General features: G+C 39.3%; 1 protein-coding gene across 2 annotated transcripts in view; it reads right to left on the minus strand.

Annotated features, from left to right (window-relative positions):
- DMXL1 (Dmx like 1) overlaps positions 1 to 26,958 on the minus strand; it is a 367,266-nt gene that overhangs the window by 247,717 nt on the left and 92,591 nt on the right. For both annotated transcript variants that reach the window (XM_033929039.1, XM_033929038.1), the window contains exons 10-13: positions 14,369 to 14,581; positions 5,584 to 5,825; positions 4,782 to 5,463; positions 99 to 220 (exon numbers count right to left, since the gene is read on the minus strand). In XM_033929039.1, coding sequence (XP_033784930.1) covers positions 99 to 220; positions 4,782 to 5,463; positions 5,584 to 5,825; positions 14,369 to 14,581 — 1,259 coding nt within the window. The remainder of the gene's footprint in view (positions 1 to 98; positions 221 to 4,781; positions 5,464 to 5,583; positions 5,826 to 14,368; positions 14,582 to 26,958) is intronic.

The raw sequence follows: 26,958 nt of genomic DNA on the forward strand, positions 1-26,958 counted from the left end.
ATTTTAACTGTGGCAACAGGTGGGCAGCATATAATTTAAGGAATAAATCAACTTTTAATTTTGTGTACCTACTACATATAAATTAAATTTCTATTTACCGAAATTTCAGGATTGGATAGTTCACACAACAGTTTTTTGGCATCAATTACAGCTTGATATAATCTCAGATACTGGCCATCACTTGCTACAAAGCAAGCACTTGGAGAATTGCAGTAAGTACCTGAAAGGCAATAATAATGAACAATTCAAATTATGTGTTACAAAAACAATGTTTTTATTTCACAAAGTATGTGGCATTTACTGAGTAAAACCTAGTAGTATATGCTAGTCTGCTTAAATTATAAAATAAGGGGGTAGATTCAGAAATCTTTAGACTTTTTTCACCAAAAGCATGTGATGGAGGTTAACAATTAAGGAAAAAATTGATTAAGCACAATCGATGGTAGCCAAGTAGTAAGAGCAAGCCAGAGCTTTATATAACTTTAAAAAATTTTTTTTTTTACTATAAATTTATTTAAAAACTTTATATACAGTCTAGTTCCTAGGTGGTTTACAATATATCCACATACATAATACCTAAAAACAATACAAAAGAGGGACAAATCATCAAAATTTAAATTCACAGTTATCTTCGAATGAGACAAATCAGACTCTGTAAGAAAGCATTAACGAACAATTGAGTTTTGAGTAGTTTTCTGAAAGTTCCTCTGTCGGCACACTTCCTTAACTGCCCTACCATCGAATTCCATAATTTCACCCTAGCACAACATAAAGTCATTGCACTAGTTTCTACATATTTCGGATTAACATTGGCCTTTAGCAGAACAGAATTTTCTGAACACAATCTTTTGGGTTGATAAATGGTCATCTTACTCTTAAAATACTCCGGAATTGGGGCTTGCAGACTTCTCATGTTACTGAGGTTGGATCATTGAAGTCAGAAGAGGCGCTGGAACCTTCAGCAAGTGAAGGACAGATTTAATTGGTCCTTCCACTGGTAAGACCTGCTGAATTTACACTGGAGTCAATTTGGATGGCTTTAGACTCCCTGCACAAACTGTGTGCCTGCACAAGCTGTGTGCCGGAACCCTTCCCCAGGTTAATATTCAGGCTCAGAGATTAAAATTGAGGAGGAAATAAAGGCTCACAGTGAAAACTTTGACCACCTAGACCAACGGGTCCAAGGATTACAATCCTCTCAATCTTCCATAATACAGGTCAGACTACTGTTTGCCAGGAAAGTGGAAAACTTTGACAATTATACCAAATTGTTGAATCTTAGGATTCTGAACTTTCCTAAACTGCTGACAATGTCTCCTAAAGACTTATTCTATAAGTTTTTGAAGGAAGTATTTACGTATCCGGAGAATGGACTTCCTCCTTTCCACAAAATATATTTCTTGCCAATATCAAAAGAGAAGACCTCTGCTTCATTGGTTTCACCTGAGTCCTCAAGCCCTTTGAATATCACAAAAATTTTGGAAACCTCAGAGGATGAAGTCATCTGTTGTTTGACTCTTCTGGTGACATTCATCTTTCAACAAGACAAGGAGGCACTTCTAAGGCTGTTTTTTAGGCTTAAAAGAGGTGACCTTCCTAGAAAGTAAGATTTGTTATGTTCCCAGACGTCTCGAAAACAACTCAAACCAGGAGGAAAAGGTTTCTAGAATTAAAGCAACATGTGGTTGCTCTGGGAGCAAAATTTCAATTAAGATACCCCTGCAAGTGTATGATCCTTTTGGATCAAAATTCCTACATATTTTTTTAGCCTTCCCAGTTGCAATGTTTTCTTGAAGCAAAGGGAGTAATAATGCCTAGTGCTTCAATGTGAAGTAATGCCAATTAACCCTAGTTAGAAAGGTCCAAGTAATAATTTAAAGATGTAACACTATGAATTTGATCTGCATTTTCTGAGTATATATTCTCTCTGTTGATGTGAATTGTCTCTCCCAATATGTGGGCTATATCAGAGTCTGAGCATTGTTAAGTTCTTATGGTCTTAATAGACCTAATTTTGTAGTTCTTTTCAGTTGTTAAATGTGGCAAAGTCTTTTATTCCATATATATAATGTTTGAGATATAGATAGATATATATATATTTTTTTTTTTTAATTTATTTATTCATTTATATATAATACTCTGGAATTGTACTATACAAAAATTGATGGCAGCCAGTGAATATGAGCATATTTTGATGTTCCTGCAATCAATCTGGCTACAATATTTTGTACCATTTGCAATGCTCTATACCTTGTCTTAGTCACTCTAAGATACAGGACATTGCAATTGTCAAACCTCGGTAAGACTGTTGCCTGCACTACAGTGCGAAAATCAAAAGATGCAAACATCGGCTTCACTTGATACAATAGATGTATTTGTGCAAAACATATTTGTATAGTCTTTGCCACTTGATTCATTTTAAGACTTGAATCAATTCTAAATGATTTTACCAGTCTCACACAACAACTGACACCTTAAACAACAAAATCTAAATTAATTTCTTGCAAAATATAACCACAACAATTTTATAATCTGAAGAACCTTGTCAACTTTTTGAAAGCAATAAAATGATGGCAGATCAACACAATTATGTACTTATTTCAACATACCATCAAACTTATTAAGAAAACCATTTCAACTACAACAGTGTAATATTAAAGCTAAAAACAGGGATAGCTTATAAGATATATCCAAGTTTTCATGGTGTGTCCCAAGGTTTTGTCTTGTCGCCCCATTCTCTTTACTGTGTTTTTGTCAAGTTTCAAATGTATTTCTTACTTATACCATTCATCAAAATAGCCATCTGAGTTGTTAACAATCAATTTTAAAACATTTGTCATAACTAAGGCAACAAATTAGGGACTATAGATTCTTTATATATATATATATATATATATATATATATATATATATATATATGTAGATTGTTGTGTCACCGGGCAAGGACCGAAGGATACAATAAGCAGCCCAAATAAGTGTTTGGATAGTGTGGTGATTCAACTCAGGGAGAATGGTATGACTCAACGTACAGAATCACAATAAACATATGAGATCACAATTTTCAATTCTGAGTCATTATATCCATATCCAGTATTTTCAGATAGTGTTTACTTCACTTAATCTATAAAATATACTTTATCATAATACATATAATTATTTTTTCTAAAAAATATTTTATCTAGATTTACATTTAAGAGGGGGGGGGTAAACCTAGTCATTTGGTACATTCCAGGCTTAAGAATCAATACTTCAAGAAGCAGGAGGAGGACACTAAGGGGCAGATTCTGCAAAGGATTCTGTTCCTGGTCACCTAACTTTTAGATGCCCTTTACAGAATCTGATCCTAAATGTCAACATTGCTCCTACTATGTTTAATGTTGGGAAACACAAAAAGTTCAGGTTTCTAAGACAGAGAGGATGTATTATTTGCATCTAAGGACTGATTGCACTTCTGCTCAAGAGGTTTAGTGCATTAAATGCCCTATCAACTTGTACTACATAGGGTTTACTAAAAGGAGCTTGAAGACCAATGTGGGAGAGCATTTAAGCACTATGGCCCTAATTCTGAAAAGTGACGTCCCGATTTTAGGCAGCTGTAGACATCCTACAGCTGTCTAATGAACCAATCGGGATGCACGTTTTTTAAAAAAATGCTCCCCAGGCAGGCCGCCTATATTGAAGGTACCTCTGGGAGCCTAGGGAGGCCCGCAAGACACCTAAGCTCGCCTAAGGGCCTTAGGCGAACCTAGGCGGCCCTACGCGTCTCCCTAGTAGAGGAAGAGGCGCTTAAAATGTAGGCCAGCAAAATGACGTGGCCGCTATACTTATCGTGACAAGAGATCTCCCTGCTGCAATAACTATAGCGGCCGCGGCCGCCTGTCCCATCACCGGCAGGAGGATGCCCAACTCCTCCTGCCAGAACCCCGGACACCCCCTCCTCCCCAAACTCGTAATCGCCGGCAGGAGGATGCCCAACTCCTCCTGCCGGAAAGCCGGACCCCCTCCGGACCCCCCATGCTAACGACCCCCCTCCCAAACTAACCTCCCTCCCCAACTAACCTTTAAATGTTGGTCAGCTGGACGGGTCTTGCTGCCGTCCAGCCGACAGGCCCGCCTCGTGGAAATAAGACGGGCCCGCCCTTCCCAGCCCATCCCCGCTAAATCTAAGGCCTGATTGGCCCAGGCTCTAGAAGCCTGGACCAATCAGGCCTTAGGCATAGCGGGTCCGCCCATCCCCACTAATCCTAAGGCCTGATTGGCCCAGGTGCCTAGCCTGTGATGGTAGTGGTACACATTTGTTCGAAAACTACTCGATGCTCGCCGAAGAAAAATAAGGTGGCTGAAGGCTCAAACACACAAAATCAATGAAAGGCTAAAAATAGGAGTAAATGAAACACTAAAGTAAACTGGAAATCAAACAAATACTGAGAAAAAAGAAATTTTAAAAAGCCACATGGGAAGACACTAAAATCTGACAATAAACGTGCTAAAGGAGTTCTGAAAAACACAGCTTCTTTGCTCTACAGAAAAAGAAGAACTGATGGTCCTGCAAGCTGACATCTGGTGGGAAGGCACTCATGCATACATAGTATGGGCCATCTCAAGACTTCTAAAGAGTTAAAGTGATACTATACTTTTAGATCATCCGTAAAAGGCTCCATGGATGATGTCACCAATCTGTGAGAATATGCTGCCTGCTTGTCCTGGGATAAACAAGTACACATTCAAATAAAAACCACACAAATGGCTGAACACACAATTTTAAAGCAAAAGTAACTCACCTAGACAGTGGCTGGGTATAAGTGTAGGTAACCAAGCAACATTTGAAAATGCTGAAACATGAAGAGAATTAATCCGTGCAAGTTCAGAAACTCCACCAGAAAAGGACAAAGGACCCACTGGATCAACCCTCCAAAGAATTAGTTCACTGTACACTGCATTAGGATCCTGGGATGTCTCTGTTGTAGTGACTCTGCTAGGACGCCTCAAAGCAGAGTTTTCTGGAGTTTTATCACATGTCCCATTTATGCCTTCAACATCTGGAGTCCTTAAAGCATTATGGTGTGATGTTGTAAGCAACAATGGTAGGACTGAATGACAAGCCAAATCATTCAGATGAAAACGATGGCCACAGTATCTTGATTTATGAGAAATGCTGAGTACAGTGGAAAAGCCCGATTCTTCTGCAAAACTAACCAACCATTGATTTAAAGATCCATCAGCGTGCTTAGAAATCATTAGAACATTTGGAGTAAATATACTTAGCTTTAAACTGTTGGATGGTTTACTATGGCCTGAAGAGATAAGCATTGAAGTGGAATGTGCCAAGCTAGAGGGCTTCTGTTTTCCTTGTTGAATAGCTAAGTCCACATTTTTGGTGCAGGCATACATTACAACACCCTTACAAAGGGAGTTTGCATCACCAGTTGGAAATGCTACTGGAATTCTAGAAACAAAGGATACCTATATAAAAAATATATATATTAAAAGTTAGCATGATCAAGAAAACAATTTCACTAATATACCTGTTCTCAGTATTCTATAATTTAACAGTTAAGCAATGTTAAATAAATACTAATTTACCTGAACCTGACGAAACATGCCAGGCTGATATTCATCAAGCCAATCGACATGCCATACCAGCAGTGAACCATCCAGAGGATGAATACTGAAAAGCATATCTGCATTCTTGTTCCACTCGGCCAGCAGAATTTCTATTTCATGATCAATTAAGGATAAACTCGAGTTTGAAACAGTTTTCTCCCTGCTGAACTCCTTTTTCTCCAAATCTCCTTTCTGATCACCCCCACCACTGTCATCTACTTCTGACAGAAGAAAAAAACATAGAAATCATTTTCAACTATAGCATATTTACTTTATCCCACTTCTATCTATAACCCAAATCAATATAGTTCAACAAATAAATCATACACTAACACTTAAGCAAGAAGCTCAAGTAATGTTTCTTCTATTGATCCATCAGAGTCTGAAAGCTTAAAATAAAAGTATGATGAATAATACAAACTTTTATAAGTAGCAGGATATTAAAAAAAAAAAAATTCAAATGGTTTATAAAACAAAAATTAAATAACAAATTAGTGTAGCTGTCACACTGCTTAAAGTTAAAAATCACATAGCAAAGTTAAGATGGGTGATAAATAGGTTGGGTAGCATAATAAAGAAAGGGCTGAAATCAACTAATGTATGAAAAAAGAAAATGTGCAAAGTTAAGAACATGTGTATTGAATGTGCAAGCATACCCAAGTAAACAAAGTCAAAATGAGATGTTAATTAAATTATAGTGGCTGCATGCCATCCAAACACAGCCAAATGCTATTGTAAAAAAGGAACTCATGCAAGAAATGAGCAGATCAAAATTTAATGATGATATAAGATTTGGCTGGCAACACTGCAAACTTATAAACCTTTGTGAAATTATCACCAATACTCTTAATGAAGCAACACATCAAGGTATAGTAGAGATATATACAAAGAAAATTAAAGTGCACAGAGTTCTAATTCAACTAGGAGAATTTTTCCATTGCCTTAAGACTAACATGTGCCATTTTGTACAAGAAGTTGTAAATAAGGTGGTAATTTCTTAAGGCTACCTAACTTGAGGCAGTTAGGCTCATCTCCTGAATGGGCACGTGGAATTGTTTACCTGATTCATCTGGTCTAAGAAAAATACATGTTAAACTAAGCTACTTGGAGAGAACTTACTGAGACAGATTGGTTAGTACTGCTCAAAGTTATTGTACCCAATTAAAAATGGACAAGCAGTAGTGTGAAGTAAAGTATGTAGCAAGGATCAAGTGGTTGCTTTGAAAGATATTCTGCAGAGAGAGATATTTCATGAGAGCTATACTGCAGCAGTGATTCTAGCTTAATGATATTTGATTTTCCTAGGCAGAGGAAAACCAGCTTGATCTTAAGTGAAATGAGTACATGCTGCTAGACAATTGACTAGTGCATATTTTGCCACTGGAATACCTAGCTTTTTGTAGCCAAAGATGACAAAAAGTGGTATATATATTTTTAGATTCAGTCCTTTTTAGAGAAGTAAGCTCATTCATATTCCAAAATGTTTAGATCTTTTTGGCATATACGTTTATGAGTCTTTGAGTAGAAGGTAGACAACATTGCAGGGTCATAGACTGTAGAAGTCTGCCTGGTACCAGTAGCATACTAAGGGGGGGAGGTCTGCCCCGGGTGCCAGCCCTGAGGGGGTGCTCCCGGCCTTGCCGTTCAGTCCCCCCACCCCCGAAAGACCGCTCGCCCCCCTGGCCTCCCTGCACCACCTATGAAGCAGCCCGCAGCGGGATCACGATGTCGGCGATCCCTGAGCTGCTTCGGCGCTGCTTCCTGCGCCGCGGTCCCGCCCCTTCCCTCCTCTGACGTCAGAAAAGGGGCGGGACCGCGGTGGAGGAAGCAGCTCCGAAGCTGCGAAGGGATCGCTGACATCGCGATCCCACTGCGGGCTGATTCAGGTGGTGCAGGGAGGCCAGGGGGGCGCGCGGTCCTTCGGGGGTGGGGGGGGAACTGAACTCAAGGCCGGGAGCACCCCCTCAGGGCCTGATTCAGGTGGTGCAGGGAGGCCAGGGGGGGCCAGCGGTCCTTCGGGGTGGGGCGGACAGGCAGGCCAGCAGGCAGGCCTTCAAGGAGGAGGGAGGGGTGACAGGCAGGCAGGCCTTCAAAGGGGGGACAGGCCTTCAAGGGGGGGGGTCAGGCAGGCAGGCAGGCTTTCAAGGGAGCGACAGGCCTTCAAGGGGGGGGGGACAGGCAGGCCGGCCTTCAAGGGGGGGACAGGCCTTCAAGGGGATCAGGCAGGCAGGCCTTCAGGGGGGGCAGGCAGGCAGGCCTTCAAGGGGGGGGGGACAGGTAGGCCTTCAAAGGGGAGACAGGCAGGCAGGCCTTCAAAGGGGGGACAGGCCTTCAAGGGGGGGGGTCAGGCAGGCAGGCAGGCTTTCAAGGGAGGGACAGGCCTTCAAGTGGGGGATAGGCCTTCAAGGGGATCAGGCAGGCAGGCAGGCCTTCAAGGGGGGTGCAGGCCTTCGGGGGGTGGAGTGCAGGCCTTAAGAGGTGGGATGCAGACCTTTAAGGGGGGGACAGGCCTTCAGGGAGGGGGGGCCCTGGTGTAGAAATACACGGAGGAAATGAGGGGGTTCAAAGAGACACGCATATGCCGGACTTTGGGTGGGAAGAAATAATGGGTCTGAAAATAGAGAAGAGGGAGAGATGATGGACCATAGTTTTTAGAGAGGGAAGAAACAGAAAGGGAGAGAAGTTGGACACAAGGGATGGTGTGGAGGGGGGGATAGAGATACTGGATAGGAGGTAGTTGGAAAAAGAAAGGGAGAGATGGTGGACCCTGGGGTGGTGGGGAAGGACGGAGAGATGCTGGATGAAAGGGTATTTAAGAAAAGATAGATCTGTGGAGGGAGACGAAAAAAGGATAGATGCCAGACCTCCTGAGGAGGGAAGGGAAACGGAGAGGACAGAGATGGCAGATGGATGGTTAGCATGCAGAAAGAAGGTAGAAGAAGAAGACCCTGGCAAGCAAGTTATCAGAAGACAACCAGAGCCTTGGACCAACAAGATTTGAAAAATAACCAGACAACAAAAGGTAGAAAAACTAATTCTATTTTCTGTTTTGTGATTACAATATGTCAGATTTGAAATGTGTATCCTGCCAGAGCTGGTGTTAGACCGCAAACGTGAGCTAGGATTTAACAGAGAGGAAAAATCCTTTTTGTTTCTTTATTTTATTTACACCACAGCGCCAGTGTGGTTAGGAGAAGCCAAAGGGGGGGTGAAAAAGCTATAAAATAAACCCACCAGGATGTTTAAAAAAAAAAACAAACAAACACCCAATTGGGCAGGAAAGTTGAATCGAAAAACCAATTCAATAGGCTGAATCGAATCGAAATTTTTTTTTTTCTTGAATCGGGCAGCACTAGTTTGCACTACTGTCTTAGACTTTAGGACCTGGGATTGAAGAGAGATGGCATCCTCAGTACTTTATAATGCAAGTGAAATGAGGATTTGGTCAGACTTTTGAAGGGTCTGCAGAAGAAAAATATTGTATAGGCCGGGGACATGAGACAGCAGGAAACGGGAACTTTTCTTCCTTCTATTTTTGTGAATGGCAAGGCTGAGGATGTCAGAGAGTTCAATTAAAATATGTGCTTTATAAGAAAATATAATAATGTGTTTTATAAAGTTTATAAGCATTGCTGGCCTACCCGTTGAGGTGCTCCTAATGGTGGTGGTGGTGGTGGCGGCAGCAGCATGTCAATGTGTTGAGAGGACGAGGTGGTCTGGGAAATTCTGCTGAGCAAACTCTGGGCCCATTTCCACCCCCCAGTTAGTCCACTCCACTCAACTGGTTCACACACTGAGTGGGTCTTTGGGTGTTGTACCTGGGTAGTTGTTTTGGGATCTCTTCTAGTGGTTTGTCAGTATCTCCTTGTGGTCCAAGGAAGGAAACTTTGTTAACCTTAGCATTGACCTTCAGAATATGTTTGTAACAGCGCTGCTTGTGTGGCATTAGACTATGTAGTGATCGAAAGAAAAAAACAGATCTTTGCACATTTTTGCACTATATGGTGGGTGTATGAGGAGATTCACATTTCCTGCACAGCTAAGTCCTTGTGAAGTTACCTTGTTCTTTCTGTATTGGACATCTAGCAAGGTCTCTGTTTGGAAGGAAAGAACTAAGCTTAAAAATGAAGTGGACAGAAGTTATGGTAAAAGCAGATAGTGTAGCTGATTTTAAGAAAGGTTTGGACAAATTCCTGGAGATAAAGTCCATAGTCTTGTTATTAAGACATGGGGGAAGTGTCTGCTTGCCCTGGAACGGTGGCATGGAATGATGCTACTCTTTGGGTTTTGACCAGGTACTAGTGACCTGGATTGGTTACCATGAGAATGGGCTACTGGGCATGATGGACCATTGGTCTGACCCAGTTAGGCTATTCTTATGTTATGTTCTCATCTGTAGGGGGCCTTTGTTTTCACTTCTTATTTTAATGTATTTTTTTCTGGGAACTTATCAGTGTTTTTTAGAATGGGAACAAAAATGGAAGAGAATTAATGTGTGTGGAATGGGGGGGGTTTACTAATTTCTTCAGCTAAATAATTAAATCCACTTCAACCAGACATAGGAGAACTCACGCACCATTCACACACCCGCCAACCAAAATCGTCAAAAGAAAAAAAAACTGTTCGACAACCTCCTAACACTCGACCCCCAACTCTACAACCTATTGACCTCGACCACAGACTACAAAACCTTCAAAAAAGAAATAAAAACCCTTCTATTCAAAAACACATAAAACCGAACTAACACAATCAGAACTGTCCCAAGCATCACCTGCAACTACTCCATATGTACTTCTGATGTCATGACAATTCAGACATAATTTATGTTATGTTTGGATCAATGGTTACATATATGAGGTTCAATAAAAGAACATTTTCAGTGCCTGTTTCTATTATGACCATTTATTTTTCATGGTTATTACAAAAAATATTTTTTTACATGGGGGGGTGTCAAAAAATGATGGGCCCCGGGTGCCACATACCCTAGGTACGTCACTGCCTGGTACTGTCCATGGGTTTCAACTACTGGAATTAATGTTGGAGCTCAGTATCATAGTTCACTCCAGCCTATCTGAACCATCTCATCATTTGCAGGATACAAACCTGCCCATCATGTTCCAAATTACTAGAGTTCCCATCAAAACCCTCCCCAGCCCATCCTAAATCAAACTGCCATATACGGGGCACAGACCGTGAAAGTCTGCCCAGTAGCAGTCCTAGTTTCTTCAATTTATACCATTAATTTTCTAATTAGAGATCCACAGTATTCATCCCATGCTTTTTTGAATTCCATCACTGTTTTCATCTCTACCACCTCTCTCGGGAGGATATTACAGGCATCAACCACCCTCTCTGTAAAAAAGAATTTCCAACATTCTTTAGGCCAGAACTAGAAAGGTGGAAAAGCTATTCCAGAATAGAAAGAGGACAAGTGATGGGATCCAGAAAATGGAGGTCACACCAGATACTGAAGTGAGTCCATTTGAACTGGAAACATTGTTGTGTGGAAGGTTATTTGGAAGCTTTGATGATAGCCGATATGAAAGGTATTTACTCATTCAGAGAGAAATACCATGCAATTGAACATACCGTGTTTCCCCGAAAATAAGACCTACCCTGAAAATAAGCCCTAGCATGATTTTTGGGGTAGGTTTTAATATAAGCCCTACCCCCAAAAATAAGCCCTAGTCGCCGGCAGCGGCAGCACTCTCTCCCACCTACCCCGACCCTTCTCTCCCTCCCATCTGAACTGTGAGACAGAAATAAATACCTTATAACAAACCGGCAGCATCAGCAGCTGATGATATCATCAGTGATGCGGCAGAAAAATGGCCCAGGCCACAAAGCAGCCTGTCTAGATTGTTGCAGAAGCTGCCAGTTTGTTATAAGGTACATTTATTTCTGTCTCGTGGTTCAGATGGGAGAGAGATGGGTGGCAGGGAAAGGGGATGGGGGAGGGGACAGTGGGGTGCATGGCGGCAGGGGATAGAAAGATGCTACATGGGGGATGGGAGGAAAGGAAGGATAGAAGCTGCAAGGGTTCTGCTGCACAAGGGATGGGAGGGAGGGATAGAAAGATACTGCACATGTGGGGGAGAGAAAGGAAATAGGAAGAATTGGGATGGAGGAGAGGAAGGGAGAGATGATCATTGTACTTGAAAAAAATAAGATATCCATGAAAATAAGACCAGGTGCCTTTTTTGGGCCCAAAAAAATATAAGACGGTGTCTTATTTTTGGGGAAACACGGTAGATTAGGATGGAGGAGAGAGCCTTTGTGTAATGTTGGAAAAGGTTGAAATGTGATGGATTCCTGAACAGTAGAGGAGTGGGAACCAAGGTTGACGTGGCCAAAGGGGCGCGATGAGGGTTATGGTTCCCCATCTTGGCGAAAGTTGAGTAGAGTTTTCTCGATTAAATGTATTAGAGTAAATGCTTATAGAAATTTGTTTCGCCAGATCAACAGAAGGTTTCCAACTGAGGTGATTGAGAGATTATAGTCTGGAACAAAAGAGTCGAAGTTTGCTGTGGGCTGAAGCAAAGAGATCTATTTTGAGGGTCTCCCAATCTGAGAAGTTCTGTCATAAGGTAGATGTTTTGTGAGATCATTCATGAGGTTGAAGGAGTCTGCTAAGTTTGTCTGCTAAAATGTTTTGCTTCCCAACCAGATGAACTGCTCTGAGAGGTATGCTGCAAGCAATTGCCCAAGTCTAAATTTCTATCACTTCCTTTCAGAGAGGTTAGACCCTGTGTCTCCTTGTTTGTTCAAGAACATAGCAACTTGATTCTTGGTGAATATAAAGACTGTATCGTCCTGCAAGCAATCCTCAAAAACGTAGAGGGAGTTGTGAATTGTTCAAAGCTCCAGAAGATTGATATGGAGGGATTTTTCATGAGGTGTCCAGACTCAGAGTGGAGACCATCGAGATAGGCTCCCAAGCCTAGCATGGAAGCATAATTAGTGAGTAGCTTCTGATGTGGAGGAGGCTAGAAGTTGAGGCCTCTGGAAAGATTGGACAGAAGCATCCACCATTGGAAAGAGTGAAGGTCTGAAGTTACTTGTATTAGTGCAGATAGAGATCCAGTGGCTTATAACCATTGGATCGAGAGACTCCACTGGGAAAATCTGAGGCATAGAAGTGAACAGAGTGATGTGAACTGTTGAAACAATGTGATTCAGATGTTGTAGAATTTGAAGTGCAGTTGTATGTGGTACGAAGGAGACTGTCCGACACAGGTGAAGTAGATTGTTGACTCTCTGCTGAGGTAGAAAAGCTTGACATTGAGTAGTGTCCAAGAGAGCTCCTAAGAATTCTAAGGTTTGAGTTGGTTATAGATGTGGTTTCTGGTAGTTCACTGCAAACCCCAGGAGTTCCAGTACACAAATTTTTGAGATGACGACATACTGAACTTCTGATAATGAGACCTTGATCAACCAGTCATCTTGATAAGGAAATGTGTGAAACCCACATGGGCAAAGGATTGCAGTCACTACCACTAGGTGTTTCATGAAGACTCTTGGGGGCTGAAGCTAGACTGAAGTATAAGACTTTATAATAAAAATGCAGAGCCCACTCAAAAGCAAATACATTTTCAGTAGGCAGGTAATATTGATATGTGAGTAAAGGTCCTGTCAGGGCTGGCCAGAAGCTGTTTACTGGTGCTTCCTCTGCTCACTGGCTAGCAGCGTGTGGTGTGTGGGAAGGGAGTGAGGGAGAGTGGTGTGTGGGAAGGGAGTGAGGGAGAGGGGTTGTCAGGACCGGCTCTGCTGCTTCAGGACGGAGGGAGTTGTCAGGACCGGGCTTTACTGCATTGGGAACAGAGGGAGGGAAGGGGTTGTCAGGACTGGAACTGCTGCTTTTATTTGTATTTTTGTGAAAAGGTCTCCTATCATAAGGACCAGCATCCCTCCCAATATTATTTTAACATGTAAACTACATAGATGTTATTACCAATGTGGTAAATCAAGTGTAAATAAAACTTAGAAACTACCACCACAGCAGTTTCCCATATATCTTCCTGCAGACCTCTACTCCATTTCCATGACACATATATAACACACCCTACATCAACCTTTTTTCCCAGCCTTCCCCAAAACTCCATCCACTTTTTTTCCAGCTCCCCCACTCCATCCACATTTTTTCCAGACCTCTCCTCCTTCCACAGTCACTACTCCATTGTAGCAAGAGAAGGAGCTGCACATCAGGCAGCTTCCTGCTCTTCTGCCACCTGAGCCTAACTGTTCCTTCAAGCCTTGTGGGCCTCCATACAGCTGGGCAGTTTAAAGGAACAGCCAGGGATTAAAGCAACAGTGAAGGAAGCAGCTCAACCTGCAGCTGTGTAGCTCCTCCTCCTGCCATGCTGGAGCATTATGGCCTGAATTCTGTAATTGGTACAGTTGTTGGTAGCTGCCTTAAAAACGGCTGCCAATCACCGGGTGGCACCGGGTACAGAATCACACCTCCAGCAAAGGTAAGCGATGGAAATGTAGGCCAGGGTTTTCCTTCCAGCACCTACCTTTGATCTGAATGTTTTTCACAAAATTCATTAAACTGAAACCTCTTTCACAGCGCACAGTGCTGTATATCACCTTGGCCAATCCATAAGTATCCATATATACATAAATTCTAATTGTTCCAGATCTGGCTTCTAGATTCTTGGGTTGGCTCCTAAGTCTTACGAAAATTTGTAGAAGCCTGATATGAGCAATGCAATAGTTTCTATGCAAAAGCATGACATGTCTTCCTGCTATACAGTCTAGTTACCTTCATCAGATTTCCCATCAATCTGGTTAGAATCCTCTGTACTGGTCTCTGAAAACTGCTGCTCGACACTCTTTTTAAATTGCTGTAAGAAAACCTCCATCGAGAGTGTGAAATGCAGTTCTTTGTTATTAAGCCAGTGAACTACAAAAGGTCCATTTTTTTCTTCACTCTCATCAAGACTCAATGATGTAATAGAAGGAAGAAGAGGAATGTCTGTAGGTAAAACATTTAATAATACACTTTTTTAAATGGCAAAGGCAAATAAGTTAGAAATTTTAACATCAATCTTCAATCCTTTTTCATTTATGTTTACAATGTTTTAGCCTGTAAACTTTGTCAGTCAATAGCAAGTAGATAGGAACATAAGTCTTGATCAACGGGTTTTAGCCCTCCTTGATTGCGAAGTGTGTAGAGCGCCTCATTTACATATTCTTTTGCTCTGCCTTTCCTCACTCTTAAATGTGCTGGATCTCCTCAGTCTGTATTATAGCTGCTAATCAGACCTAGAGTGTGTTCAAATAAGAGGGATACACAAGACACCAAGGATACTTAATAACCAAATGTGTCACCAAGGACAATGCGATACAATGTAACAATTAAAAAGAGTCCTCAATGATTATTAATTCTTTTTTTTTTTCAAATTCTTTATTCATTTTTCCATCTTACATCAATTATACAATATTACATCATTAAAAACTTGTACATATTACTTGAATTTCTTTATCATCTTAAATACATAAATTTATTCCCTCCCCACCCACCTTACCCACAAATATTTTAATCAAAAATATCTTATAAATATTATATTCTTATCTATTGATTAAATCTTTGAATAAAACTTTATACCATCCTCCCTCCCCCCTATGTATAAATATTACTTTCAGTGTAAAATGATGTCTAATCATTGCAATAATTTGCCAATGTTCTTTCCATTTTGTAAATGTGGCATATCGAATTCCACCAGAAAGTATAATTAAGTCTACTGTAATTTTTCCAATTACTGGTGATATGTTGTATGGCGACTCCTGTCATAATCAATAAAAGTTTATTATTGCTAGATGAAATTTGACTTCTTGTTCTCACTGACATACCGAACAGAATTGTATCGTAGGATAATGCTACATGGTTTTCTAGTAAACAATTAATTTGAGACCAAATTGATTTCCAAAAGGCCATAATACAGGGACAATAAAATATTAAATGATCCAAAGTCCCTGCTTCCAGATTACAATGCCAGCATCTATTAGACTTAGAGCAGTGTTTTTCAACCGCTGTTCCGCGGCACACTAGTGTGCCGCGAGATGTTGCCTGGTGTGCCGCAGGGCCGCCGGGCCCGGAGCTGACAGGGGGCCCGAGGCAGAGGCGCCAGTAGCTCGCCAAGGCAAAGTGAGTCGATCACCCAGGACTCACTTTGTCTTGGCGATCTAAAATCTATCGAGCCGATAAGTCTTCTTCTCCCCGACGTCAATTCTGCAGTCGGAGAGGAAGTTCGGGCCAGCCAATCGCTGCCTGGCTGGGCGGAACTTCCTCTCCGATTGTAGAATTGACGTCAGGGAGAGCATGCGTCGGCGTCGGCTTTGGGGCCTGTTATCCATTGGTGGGTCCTGTTCCCCGATGGCAGCGGCAGTGGCAGTGGCTTGGGGAACGGCAGGGAGAAAGAAAGAAAGAAAGGGGGCAGGCAGGGAAACAGAAGGAAAGAAGAGAAACAGAAAAAAAGAAAGAAAGGTCAGGGAGAGAGGAAGAAAAAGTTGGGGGAGGGAATGAGGTGTGGAGGAGAGAAAGCATACAGGCTGATAGAAGGGAAGAAAGATTGGATGCACAGTCAGAAGAAGAAAGTGCAACCAGAAATCACCAGACAAGGTAGGAAAAATGATTTTATTTTAAATTTAGCAAAGTGGAGGCAGTATTACCACAGTTTTCAAAGGAATTTGCCCAAATAACTTAATAGTTAACTGGGTAAATTCCCAGAGATGAAAACTTCCCTTCACTTACTATGCACAGTTCTGAATTTATATCTGCTGTCTATATTTTACAATATGGTCCCCTTTTACTAAACCGCAATAGTGGTTTTTAGCGCAGGGAGCCTATGAGCGTCAAGAGCAGCGCTGGGCATTCAGCGCAGCTCCCTGCGCTAAAAACTGCTATTGTGGTTTAATAAAAAGGATGGAGGGTATATTTGTCTATTTTTGTATGCTATAAAAACCAAATACAGAGAGAGACTGAGAGCTGTTGACGAAGAGCTACGTGTGTGTCTTTCTTCGATTCCAGCCAGAATATCAGCTTTGTGTTCAGCCAAACAGGCCCAGGTTTCGCACTGAATAAAGTATTTTATAATTTTTATAATTTTTATTTCATAATAAAGTAATTATAAAATACTTTCTTTGTGTTTATTTGATTCCTATTCAAGAGAATTACTTTATATATAGTCAATATAGGCAGAGAGTTAAATTTTTTAACATTTTCTAATGGTGGTGTGCCTCGTGATTTTTTTCATGAAACAAGTGTGCCTTTGCCCAAAAAAGGTTGAAAAACACTGACTTAGAGCTATCTAACTTTTGTAATCGAACTGGGGTCCAAAATGCTCTATGTAACAAAAAGAACCAAGTTTGTCTCAAAGATGTGGACATTGTACATCTTATTCTTCAAGACTAAATTCGTGGCCATTGAGATGCAGAAATTTGATGCTTAATCTCAATGCTCCAAATGTCTCTAAGACCAGTCTTTGGCTTTTTGTTTGTAAATCCAGAAATCAATTTATACCACTGTGCGGCCTGGTGTCCCAAGAAATCTGCCTGAAAGCATAAGAATTCCAGACTATACTGATTATTGAGATTTTTCCATTCAGGGAACCCCTCCTGAATAGCCTGTTTCTGTTACAACCATCTAAAGCTTTGTGAATTATTAAGACCATATTTATGTTGCAACTGTGAAAAATCAAGCAGTTTATCATTTGAAATAACATCATCTAAAATCCGTATACCAGCAATAATCCAATGCTTCCACACCAGTGTTCCCTCTAAGCGGGCGGGTGTTGTGAGCAAACGTTTTTCACTGTGAGCTAAAAATATCGGGCGCCAGCAAGTTATGAGCCAAATAAATATGTTGTCAAAGTTGCTGATACATGAGGACGAGGTATTCAAAGGAATTTTAGGCCTACACGCTAAATTAAATAACGTTAAATAATATTTTTAAGAACACAGAAATTGTAGGGATGAAATGATATCTCTCTGTATTTGGTTTTTATAGCATACAAAAATAGACAAATATACCCTCCATCCTTTTTATTAAACCACAATAGCAGTTTTTAGCGCAGGGAGCTGCGCTGAATGCCCAGCGCTGCTCTTGACGCTCATAGGCTCCCTGCGCTAAAAACCACTATTGCGGTTTAGTAAAAGGGGACCATATTGTAAAATATAGACAGCAGATATAAATTCAGAACTGTGCATAGTAAGTGAAGGGAAGTTTTCATCTCTGGGAATTTACCCAGTTAACTATTAAGTTATTTGGGCAAATTCCTTTGAAAACTGTGGTAATACTGCCTCCACTTTGCTAAATTTAAAATAAAATCATTTTTCCTACCTTGTCTGGTGATTTCTGGTTGCACTTTCTTCTTCTGACTGTGCATCCAATCTTTCTTCCCTTCTATCAGCCTGTATGCTTTCTCTCCTCCACACCTCATTCCCTCCCCCAACTTTTTCTTCCTCTCTCCCTGACCTTTCTTTCTTTTTTTCTGTTTCTCTTCTTTCCTTCTGTTTCCCTGCCTGCCCCCTTTCTTTCTTTCTCCCAGCCTCCTGTCCAGCAGTAACTCTCTTCCCTTCCTCCCCTCCCAGCAGCATCTCTCCGTCTCCCTCTCCAGTAGCAGCTGTCCCTTTTTTTTTCCTTGCCCAGCAGCTTCCCAGATTCCTTTCCCTCCTCCCCTCCCAGAAGCATCTCTCCTTCTTCTCCCTCTCCAGTAGCAGCTGTCCCTTTTTTTCCTAGCCCAGCAGCTTCCCAGATTCCTTTCCCTCCTCCCCTCCCAGAAGCATCTCTCCGTCTCCTTCTCCCTCTCCAGTAGCAGCTGTCCCTTTTTTTCCTAGCCCAGCAGCTTCCCAGATTCCTTTCCCTCCTCCCCTCCCAGAAGCATCTCTCCTTCTTCTCCCTCTCCAGTAGCAGCTGTCCCTTTTTTTCCTTGCCCAGCAGCTTCCCAGATTCCTTTCCCTCCTCCCCTCCCAGAAGCATCTCTCCTTCTCCCTTTCCAGTAGCAGCTGTCCCTTTTTTCCCCTGCCCAGCAGCTTCCCAGACTGATAGTGGTTTTCTCCCCTCCCAGCAGCTCTTCTTACTTCCCAGCGCAGCGATTCACGAAGGCAGCCTCGGGTCCTTTGTTGTGTCGCGCCGCCTCTGAGGAAAGAGGAAGTTGCATCATCAGAGGCAGCCGCGACTCAGCAAAAGCCCCGAGGCTGCCTTCGTGAATCGCTGCGCTGGGAAGTAAAGGAGAGCTGCAGAGAGGGGAGAAAGCCACTGTCGGAGGCTCCCCAAGATCTCTCCGGCCCAGCGCACGCTTCCGATGCTGATCTTGCAGAAGTTCAAATGAGTCAATCTTGCCGGTCCTGCGCTGTGACGAGAAACTTGTGCGCTGCGACCTAATATTTTGTGCGCCAGCGCACGCCAGCGCAGCTTAGCGGGAACACTGTTCCACACGACTTTAAATCCGCCAATTTGAATCTTGGAGTTTAGCCATATAGACTGATTTGTTGATTTGTGTATAGGGTTAGGTGTTAAGTTACTGACAAAACACAATGTTTTCCAAATATCCATTAATATTCTGTTCTCTTTGTATATTCTAGGCATCTAAGATACTGAGAACATGAGACAAATATAAAGGAAACATGAGTTGCCATTCCAAATATAACCATTTTTTTTCCTTTTTATTTGATGGATAAGGCCATTGACATTCAATGAAAATACTTTAATCTCTATCTATCTCCAGATATATAACCCAACAATAATAATTAAATTTATGTAAATTGATATGATTATAACTGTAATTGGGAGATATCAAATAATCCTCTGTGATATTACCACTCCGATAAATAATGTCAGCAACCACAGCTCTGAAAAATTAGTTAAAATGTATAAATATTACAAATATTGTGTTTAGATTGTGAATAGCTCAGACCCTATAACCCGTGATTCAGTGATGACACCGAACTGAGGTTAGCTGGGGGACCATCATCGCCTTCACTGTCCCCTTTCCCATCCGATTCCAAGACCAACACAAAATCAATAAATGAAGGTAAAAACTAAAAAAACGTATAACTTATCTGAAAAGGATGGATTGACGACTGCTGCTAAACCTCAAGAGGTGTTAAAGTGACAAATGCCTGTGAATATCAGTCGGACATTTTCTTTATTGCCGCTAAGAGAGCGAATAGAATGCTAAGCACTGTTCCCTCTAAGCTGAGCAGGAGTCCTCCACCCACAGTCTCACCAATAGAGGGTGCTGTTTTACTGTCACATTTTTCAATTGTGAGGGACAGGCAAGTTCTGCAGGACTCCAGGGAACATACCTGTCCTTAGCGACTGAAAATATTCCACCCCCTAGTGGTAGCAATGCAGCTGGAGGACACCTGCTCAGCTTAGAGGGAACATGCTAGGTATAATCAAGAAGGGTATTACAACCAGAACGAAAGAAGTTATCCTGCCGCTGTATCGGGCAATGGTGCGTCCACATCTTGAGTACTGCGTCCAGTATTGGTCACCGTACCTTAAGAAGGATATGGCATTACTCGAGAGAGTTCAGAGGAGAGCGACACGACTGATTAAGGGGATGGAAAGCCTTTCATACGCTGAGAGATTGGAAAAACTGGGACTCTTTTCTCTGGAAAAGAGAAGATTAAGAGGGGATATGATAGAGACTTACAAGATCATGAAGGGCATAGAGAGAGTAGAGAGGGACAGATTCTTCAAACTTTCAGAAAATAAAAAAAAACAAGAGGGCATTCGGAAAAGTTGAAAGGGGGCAAATTCAAAACAAATGCTAGGAAGTTCTTCTTTACACAACGTGTGGTGGACACCTGGAATACAATTCCAGAGGACGTTATAGGGCAGAGTACGGTGCTGGGGTTTAAGAAAGGATTAGACAAATTCCTGCTGGAAAAGGGGATAGAGGGGTATAGATAGAAATTTACTGCACAGGTCCTGGACCTGTTGGGCCGCCGCGTAAGCGGACTGCTGGGCGCGATGGACCTCAGGTCTGACCCAGCGGAGGCATTTCTTATGTTCTTATGTTCTTATTCTGTTATCCCTGACCCTCCGACTCGAGTTTCAAGTCTTCTTCAGGGAGGGACACTGTTAATAGCTCTACATATCGAGACAGCACCAGAGGCAGGGCAGGGCACCTCGGTTTACGAGTGCACCGGTTTGCGAGTGTTTTGCAAGACGAGCAAAACATTTGCAAAATCGGCACCTTGGAAACCGAGCGTGTCTCGATTTATGAGCACCCTCCCCCCCCCCCGCTAGCGTCGCACCCCCCACCCCCCGCAATCCGGCATCCCCCAGGCACCCACCCGATCATATTTCTTACCCCTATTTGACACCGGCACCAATGCACAGGACATGCCAGTGCCCAAAGATCTACCTTTTTCTTTGCGCTAGGCCTTGAGCATCTGCACATGCTCAAGGCCTTCGGGTTTCCGTTCTCTCCGAGAGAGATATATATATATATATATATATATATATATATACATATACATATACATATATCTCATAACTAGGGGGATAATGTTTTGCATCAAGTCTGTTCATCCACATTTTGTTACTGTCTTAGACTACTGATGACATTATGTGGTGAATATATAATTATGTCAAATACAAATCAATCCAATTTTAAAGATTTATCAAACCACATTTTAAACCTTATTAGTCAAATCTGAAAAAGTGGAATACAATTAAAACATGTTATCATAAAATTATTGTTCATCCATTAGAATCTCATAAGATTAGTAATATGAGTAGAGAAAGTAAAATGTTTGAATTAAAGATGCATATGAAACGTATTGAAAATAGTGTTTTAGCAGCAGGGAATCATTCATACCACATTAACAGAAACTCTTTTTTTTTTTGTTTTAAGTTTTTTTTTATTGATTTTTTCATATATCAACAAGTGTTATAAATTTTCCATACAATTATCTTAACAATACACTTGATATCTCTATAATGTACTTTATATACACCATATTTTATATTATTTTTCTTATGAATTTATATAACATATATATTGTAATGATTTTATCAATTATTATTTAATTATGAACCCTTTTCCCTCCCTTTATCACGTTAATTTCTCATAAGACTATCACTCATTATGATATATTTTTTATAATGTATAATAAAGAGAATAAATTCCTTACCCCTTCCCTCCCTCCCTTCTTTAACCATTATCTTATTATGGGAAAAAATTAAAATCAGTCATTGCAAAAATCTATTAATGGTCCCCAAATCTTCTTGAACTTATCCATATATCCTTTTTGTGTTGCAAATGTACGCTCCATCTTATATATATGGCAAACTGAGTTCCACCAAAAATTATAGTTCAATCTGTCATAATTTTTCCAATTATGTGTAATTTGCTATACTGCTACTCCAGTCAATATAAATAAAAGTTTATTGTTATTTGATGAAATTTGACTTCGAGCTCTAATTGCAGTACCAAACAAAATCATATCATATGTCAAGGCTACCGGATTTTCTAACATCCTATTAATTTGAGGCCAAATTGATTTCCAAAATATTAATATGAATGGACAATAGAATAAAAGATGATCTAATGTCCCTGCTTCAAGATGACAATGCCAGCATCTATTAGATTTAGAGCTATCTATTCTATGTAAACGTGTGAGGGTCCATAAAGCTCTATGTAAAATAAAAAACCAAGTTTGTCTCATAGAAGCTGACAATGTACATCTTAACCTCAAAGACCAAAGTCGTGGCCATTGAGATGCATTAATCTGATGCTTAATCTCAATGCTCCAAATATCTCTAAGACCATTTTTTTTCTTTTTATGTACAAATCCTGATATTAATTTATACCACATTGCGGCCTGGTGACCCATGGAATCTATCTGAAAACATAAGAATTCTATACTATGATAGTTATTAAGGTTTTTCCATTCAGAGAACCCTGTCTGAATGGCCTGCTTCAATTGCATCCATCTGAAATATTGTGATTTATTCAAACCAAATTTATTTTGCAATTATGAAAATTCAAGCAGTTTACCTTTATTCATTACATCCTCTAAAATACGAATTCCAGCAATCATCCAATGTTTCCAGATAATTTTAAAACTGCCAACTTTGATCTTTGGATTGAGCCATATTGTTTGAGTCATTGATTTAGTTATTGGAATAGGAGTTAGATTACTTATATATCTTATAGTTTTCCAAGTATCAACAAATATTTTGTGATCCTTATATAACCTTGGCATTTGAATACTGATAACATGACTCAGACGTAAAGGAAACATTAATCTCCATTCTAACCAGAACCAATCTGGTATATGTTCAATGGGCTCTGGGAGGATCCAATACATACCCTGACGCATAATATAGGCTTGATGGTACCTATAAAAATTTGGAAAATTTACCCCTCCCTCCGCAATTGGTCTTTGTAAAGATACTAGAGCAATTCTGGGGGTTTTTCCAAGCCAAATAAATTTTGTTAACATCTTATCCAATTTTTTGTAAAAAGACCCCTGAAAAAAATTGGTATCATACCCATTTGGTAACAAACTACTGGTAATATCATCATTTTTACAGTTTGCACTCTCCCCCACCAAGATATGCATAAAGGATTCCATTGTTCACACATTTCTGACACTTTTTGTAATAAATTTTTTTCATTAATTTTCATAGTCTCATCCACAGTTTTTGTAATCCAAATTCCTAAGTATTTTAATCCTTCTTCTTTCCAAATAAAAGAAAATGAGTCAAATAAACTTTTTGTACAATGTACATTGAGTGGAAGCACTTCTGATTTATTCCAGTTTATTTTATAACCTGAAAATTTTCCAAATTTTTCAATCAATTCAAGCAAATTTGGAATGGTTGTTTCCGGATTTCTCAAATAAAGTAAAATATCATCCGCATATGCTGATAATTTATATTCTCTATCTGAATGCGGAATATCCTGTATCTCCCTTACCTGTTCTATAGCTAATAACAAGGGTTCTAAAACGATATCAAAAAGCAAAGGAGATAGTGGGCATCCTTGTCTAACCCCCCTCTGTAGAATAAATCTTTCTGAAAAATTATTATTGATATATAATCTAGCAGCAGGGGAGCTATACAATGCTTTTATTATTTGTATAAATCCAGATCCTATACCAAACCATTCCATTGCCTGAAACATGAAGATCCATTCCACTCTATCAAAAGCTTTTTCAGCATCTAATGAAATAGAGAATGCTGGGTCATTAATGGATTTTGTCAAATATAACATGTGATGTGCCAGTCTAGTATTATGAGATGAATGTCTTTGAGCAATGAAACCTGTCTGATGCATATCTATAATGAAAGGGAGAGCTTTAGCCAGTCTTAATGCTAATGCCTTAGTTAAAATTTTTCCATCCACATTTATTAAAGAAATTGGTCTATAATTTGAAACCAAAGTGGGATCTTTATTTGGCTTAGGTAAAACTATAGTTATTGATTCAGCCATAGTACCTGTAATACAACCTTTATTTAGTTGTGTCTGATATAGTTTTAATAAATAGGGCATTATAATGTTTTGAAATGATTTATAAAACTCCACTGTATAACCATCTCCACCTGGAGCGGATCCAACCCTAAGGGATTTCAAAGCTGTATCTAATTCTTTTAAGGATATTGGTTCTTCTAAACTTCGTTTTATATGTTCAGGAATTTTTGGTCCTTCTATTAACTTTAAAAAATCTAAACCATCCTTTTCCTTTTTCGAATAAGGCTCAGAAGAATACAAATCTTTATAAAATTTTAAAAATTGTTTTATAATGGGATCAATTTGAGATAAAATTTCACCATTCTCATTTTGAATAGCAATTATTTTTGTTTTTCTTTTTTTCGCTTTAAGATAATTTGCTAGCATTCTTCCTGCCTTATTCGAATTTCCATAATACAAAGCTTGCTGTACAAATAAATCTTTTCTAATAATTTTTGAAGAAATTTCATTATATTTACCTTTAGCTTTTAAAAGTTCTTGTTGTGTCAAATAATCCCATTTTTCAATTAATTTTGATTCTAGAGACTTCACCACTTTTTCCAATTCTGTAAATTGTTTTTTTTCTTTTTTTATTTGCAAAGCTGAATAAGACATAATTATCCCTCTAATATATGCTTTAAAAGCATCCCACAAAGTCTCTATTGAAATTTCTTCTGTATCATTAATTTGAAAATAATCTTTTATTTTTTCCAAAAGATTTTCACAAAAATCAGTATCTGTAAGCAATGTATTATTTAATCTCCATATAGGTCTATTTCCATTCTGATTTATTATTTTAATTTCAATCCACACTCCAGCATGATCAGATAGTATAATTGGATCAATGACAGCCTGTGTGACTTGATGTACTAATTGATTAGAAACAAAAATGTAATCTATTCTAGAAAAAGAATTATGAACCTGTGAGCAAAACGAAAATTCCCGACCATCAAAATGAAGAATACGCCAAATATCTTTTAAATCACAAGATTGTACCAAATTATCAAGGCCTAATGATTTTATAAATCTTCTCGGACATTTATCTATCAGTAGATCCATAACAGCATTGAAATCCCCTGCTACTACTAAATTTGAAGTAGCAAGTGGAAGAATTAATTGTTGCAGAGTTTTAAAAAATTCATTCTGATTCAAATTAGGGGCATATATATTGAAGAGTGTCATGGTGGTATTTCCCACGTCCATTTCCACATATACCCACCTTCCAAGAGGATCAGCTGCCTTAAATTTAAATGAAGCAGAACATTTTTTATTTATTAATATAGCAACACCAGCTTTTTTCCTTATTGCTGAAGAAAAATAACATTGTTTGATCCAATCACCTTTTAGCTTTATAGATTCATTATTTGACAGATGGGTCTCTTGTATGCAGCATATGTCAGCATTTTGTCTTTTTAAAAATAATAATGCTTTTTTTCTTTTAATCGGGTGATTGAGACCATTAACATTTAGAGATATTATTTTAAGATTCATCATGTACTATTATAATTTGTAATATAACAATTTCATCTTCAATATTCTTTATGATCTCCATTTTCCCATATATAAGATAATTCCAAAAATTGCCTACTTTACCTAAACCCTTAAAGTTTAATACCCTCCCATTCCCTCCCTCCCCACCCCATACATATACGAACACTTGGAAACACAAAATAGATCAGGTCTGACATTACTCCATCACAAGCTAAAAAATTATAAATTTTGTAATTATTACTCCATATTAATATCTTAATATATCATAATATATTGCTAACAGAATTTAAAATTTCTATATATTTGCTTTCTTTTTTATTCATTTTCACATTCATATTTACTTATATTTTTAAAGCAATCCTTTTTTATATATTCTATAGATATTAGAATCTTTTAATTAACTTAAATCAATCTTCACATGCATTTTTAATTCCATTCATAAAAAGCATTTCTCTAAAAATTCTAAAATTAGAAAATAAGAGAATATTTAAAAACAAAATATAAATAATTTTTATAACTCATTCTCACTAACATACTTACTTGTATTTCTAAATCAATCATACAGAATCTTCGATAGATATATCAATTTACCTTTCTCTTTTTTCCTGTTAAAAACTGATATTTGCAATAAAATGGGTCAAATATACTTTCTATAATCATTCAATAAATATATTTCTTTAAACATAAACTATTAGTTTTCACTTTAGAATCGTTTATTTTATTCTATTTATATTCTTATATATAAGAGTCTTTAGTTCCGTGTTTTTCTGGTAACCTGAACGCCTTATTTTTAGCTTTCTTCTCGAGTTTCCTTCTCACTCTCCGTCGACGTAAAACGTGGAAGCAGCCAATCTTCTTTATTTCCGGTGCAATCATTTATTGAGGAGAAAGACTTCCTGTTTTCGCGCAGATTTTTATCGTTGACTCAGCGCCCACTGTATTTCCAGCGCATTTACCTTTCCTTTATTTTCTTTCCCTTTCTTTTATTTTCTCTGGAGAACATAGAAACAAAGGCACTGAGGATATATTTTAAAAGATTGTCTCAGTTTATCTTCTAGTCTCGCATATATAAGTATCTTCTAGGTAAGTCAATGTTTCGTCTTTCCATTACGTCATTCAGCCATTGATGTGTCTGCATGTACTTCAGTTCCGTTCCACGATCGTGAATGTAATCATCGTTGTTTTTTAAAGTAAGTTGAAAATTCCAGCGTTCTAAACGGTGTATTCATTTTTATATATTTTCAGAATTCCTTTGTATTAAAAAGTATCTTAAAATGAAATAAGTCAAAGTGAAAAGTATTTGATATCAAATTATTCCTATCGAAGTATTTTGAATAATCCCAGTTTTTCTTTAAGAAGTCATTGGTTGTTCACATTGTTCAAGATA

The sequence above is a fragment of the Geotrypetes seraphini genome, chromosome 1, assembly GCF_902459505.1.
Source record: "Geotrypetes seraphini chromosome 1, aGeoSer1.1, whole genome shotgun sequence".
Taxonomy (NCBI): Eukaryota; Metazoa; Chordata; class Amphibia; order Gymnophiona; family Dermophiidae; genus Geotrypetes; species Geotrypetes seraphini.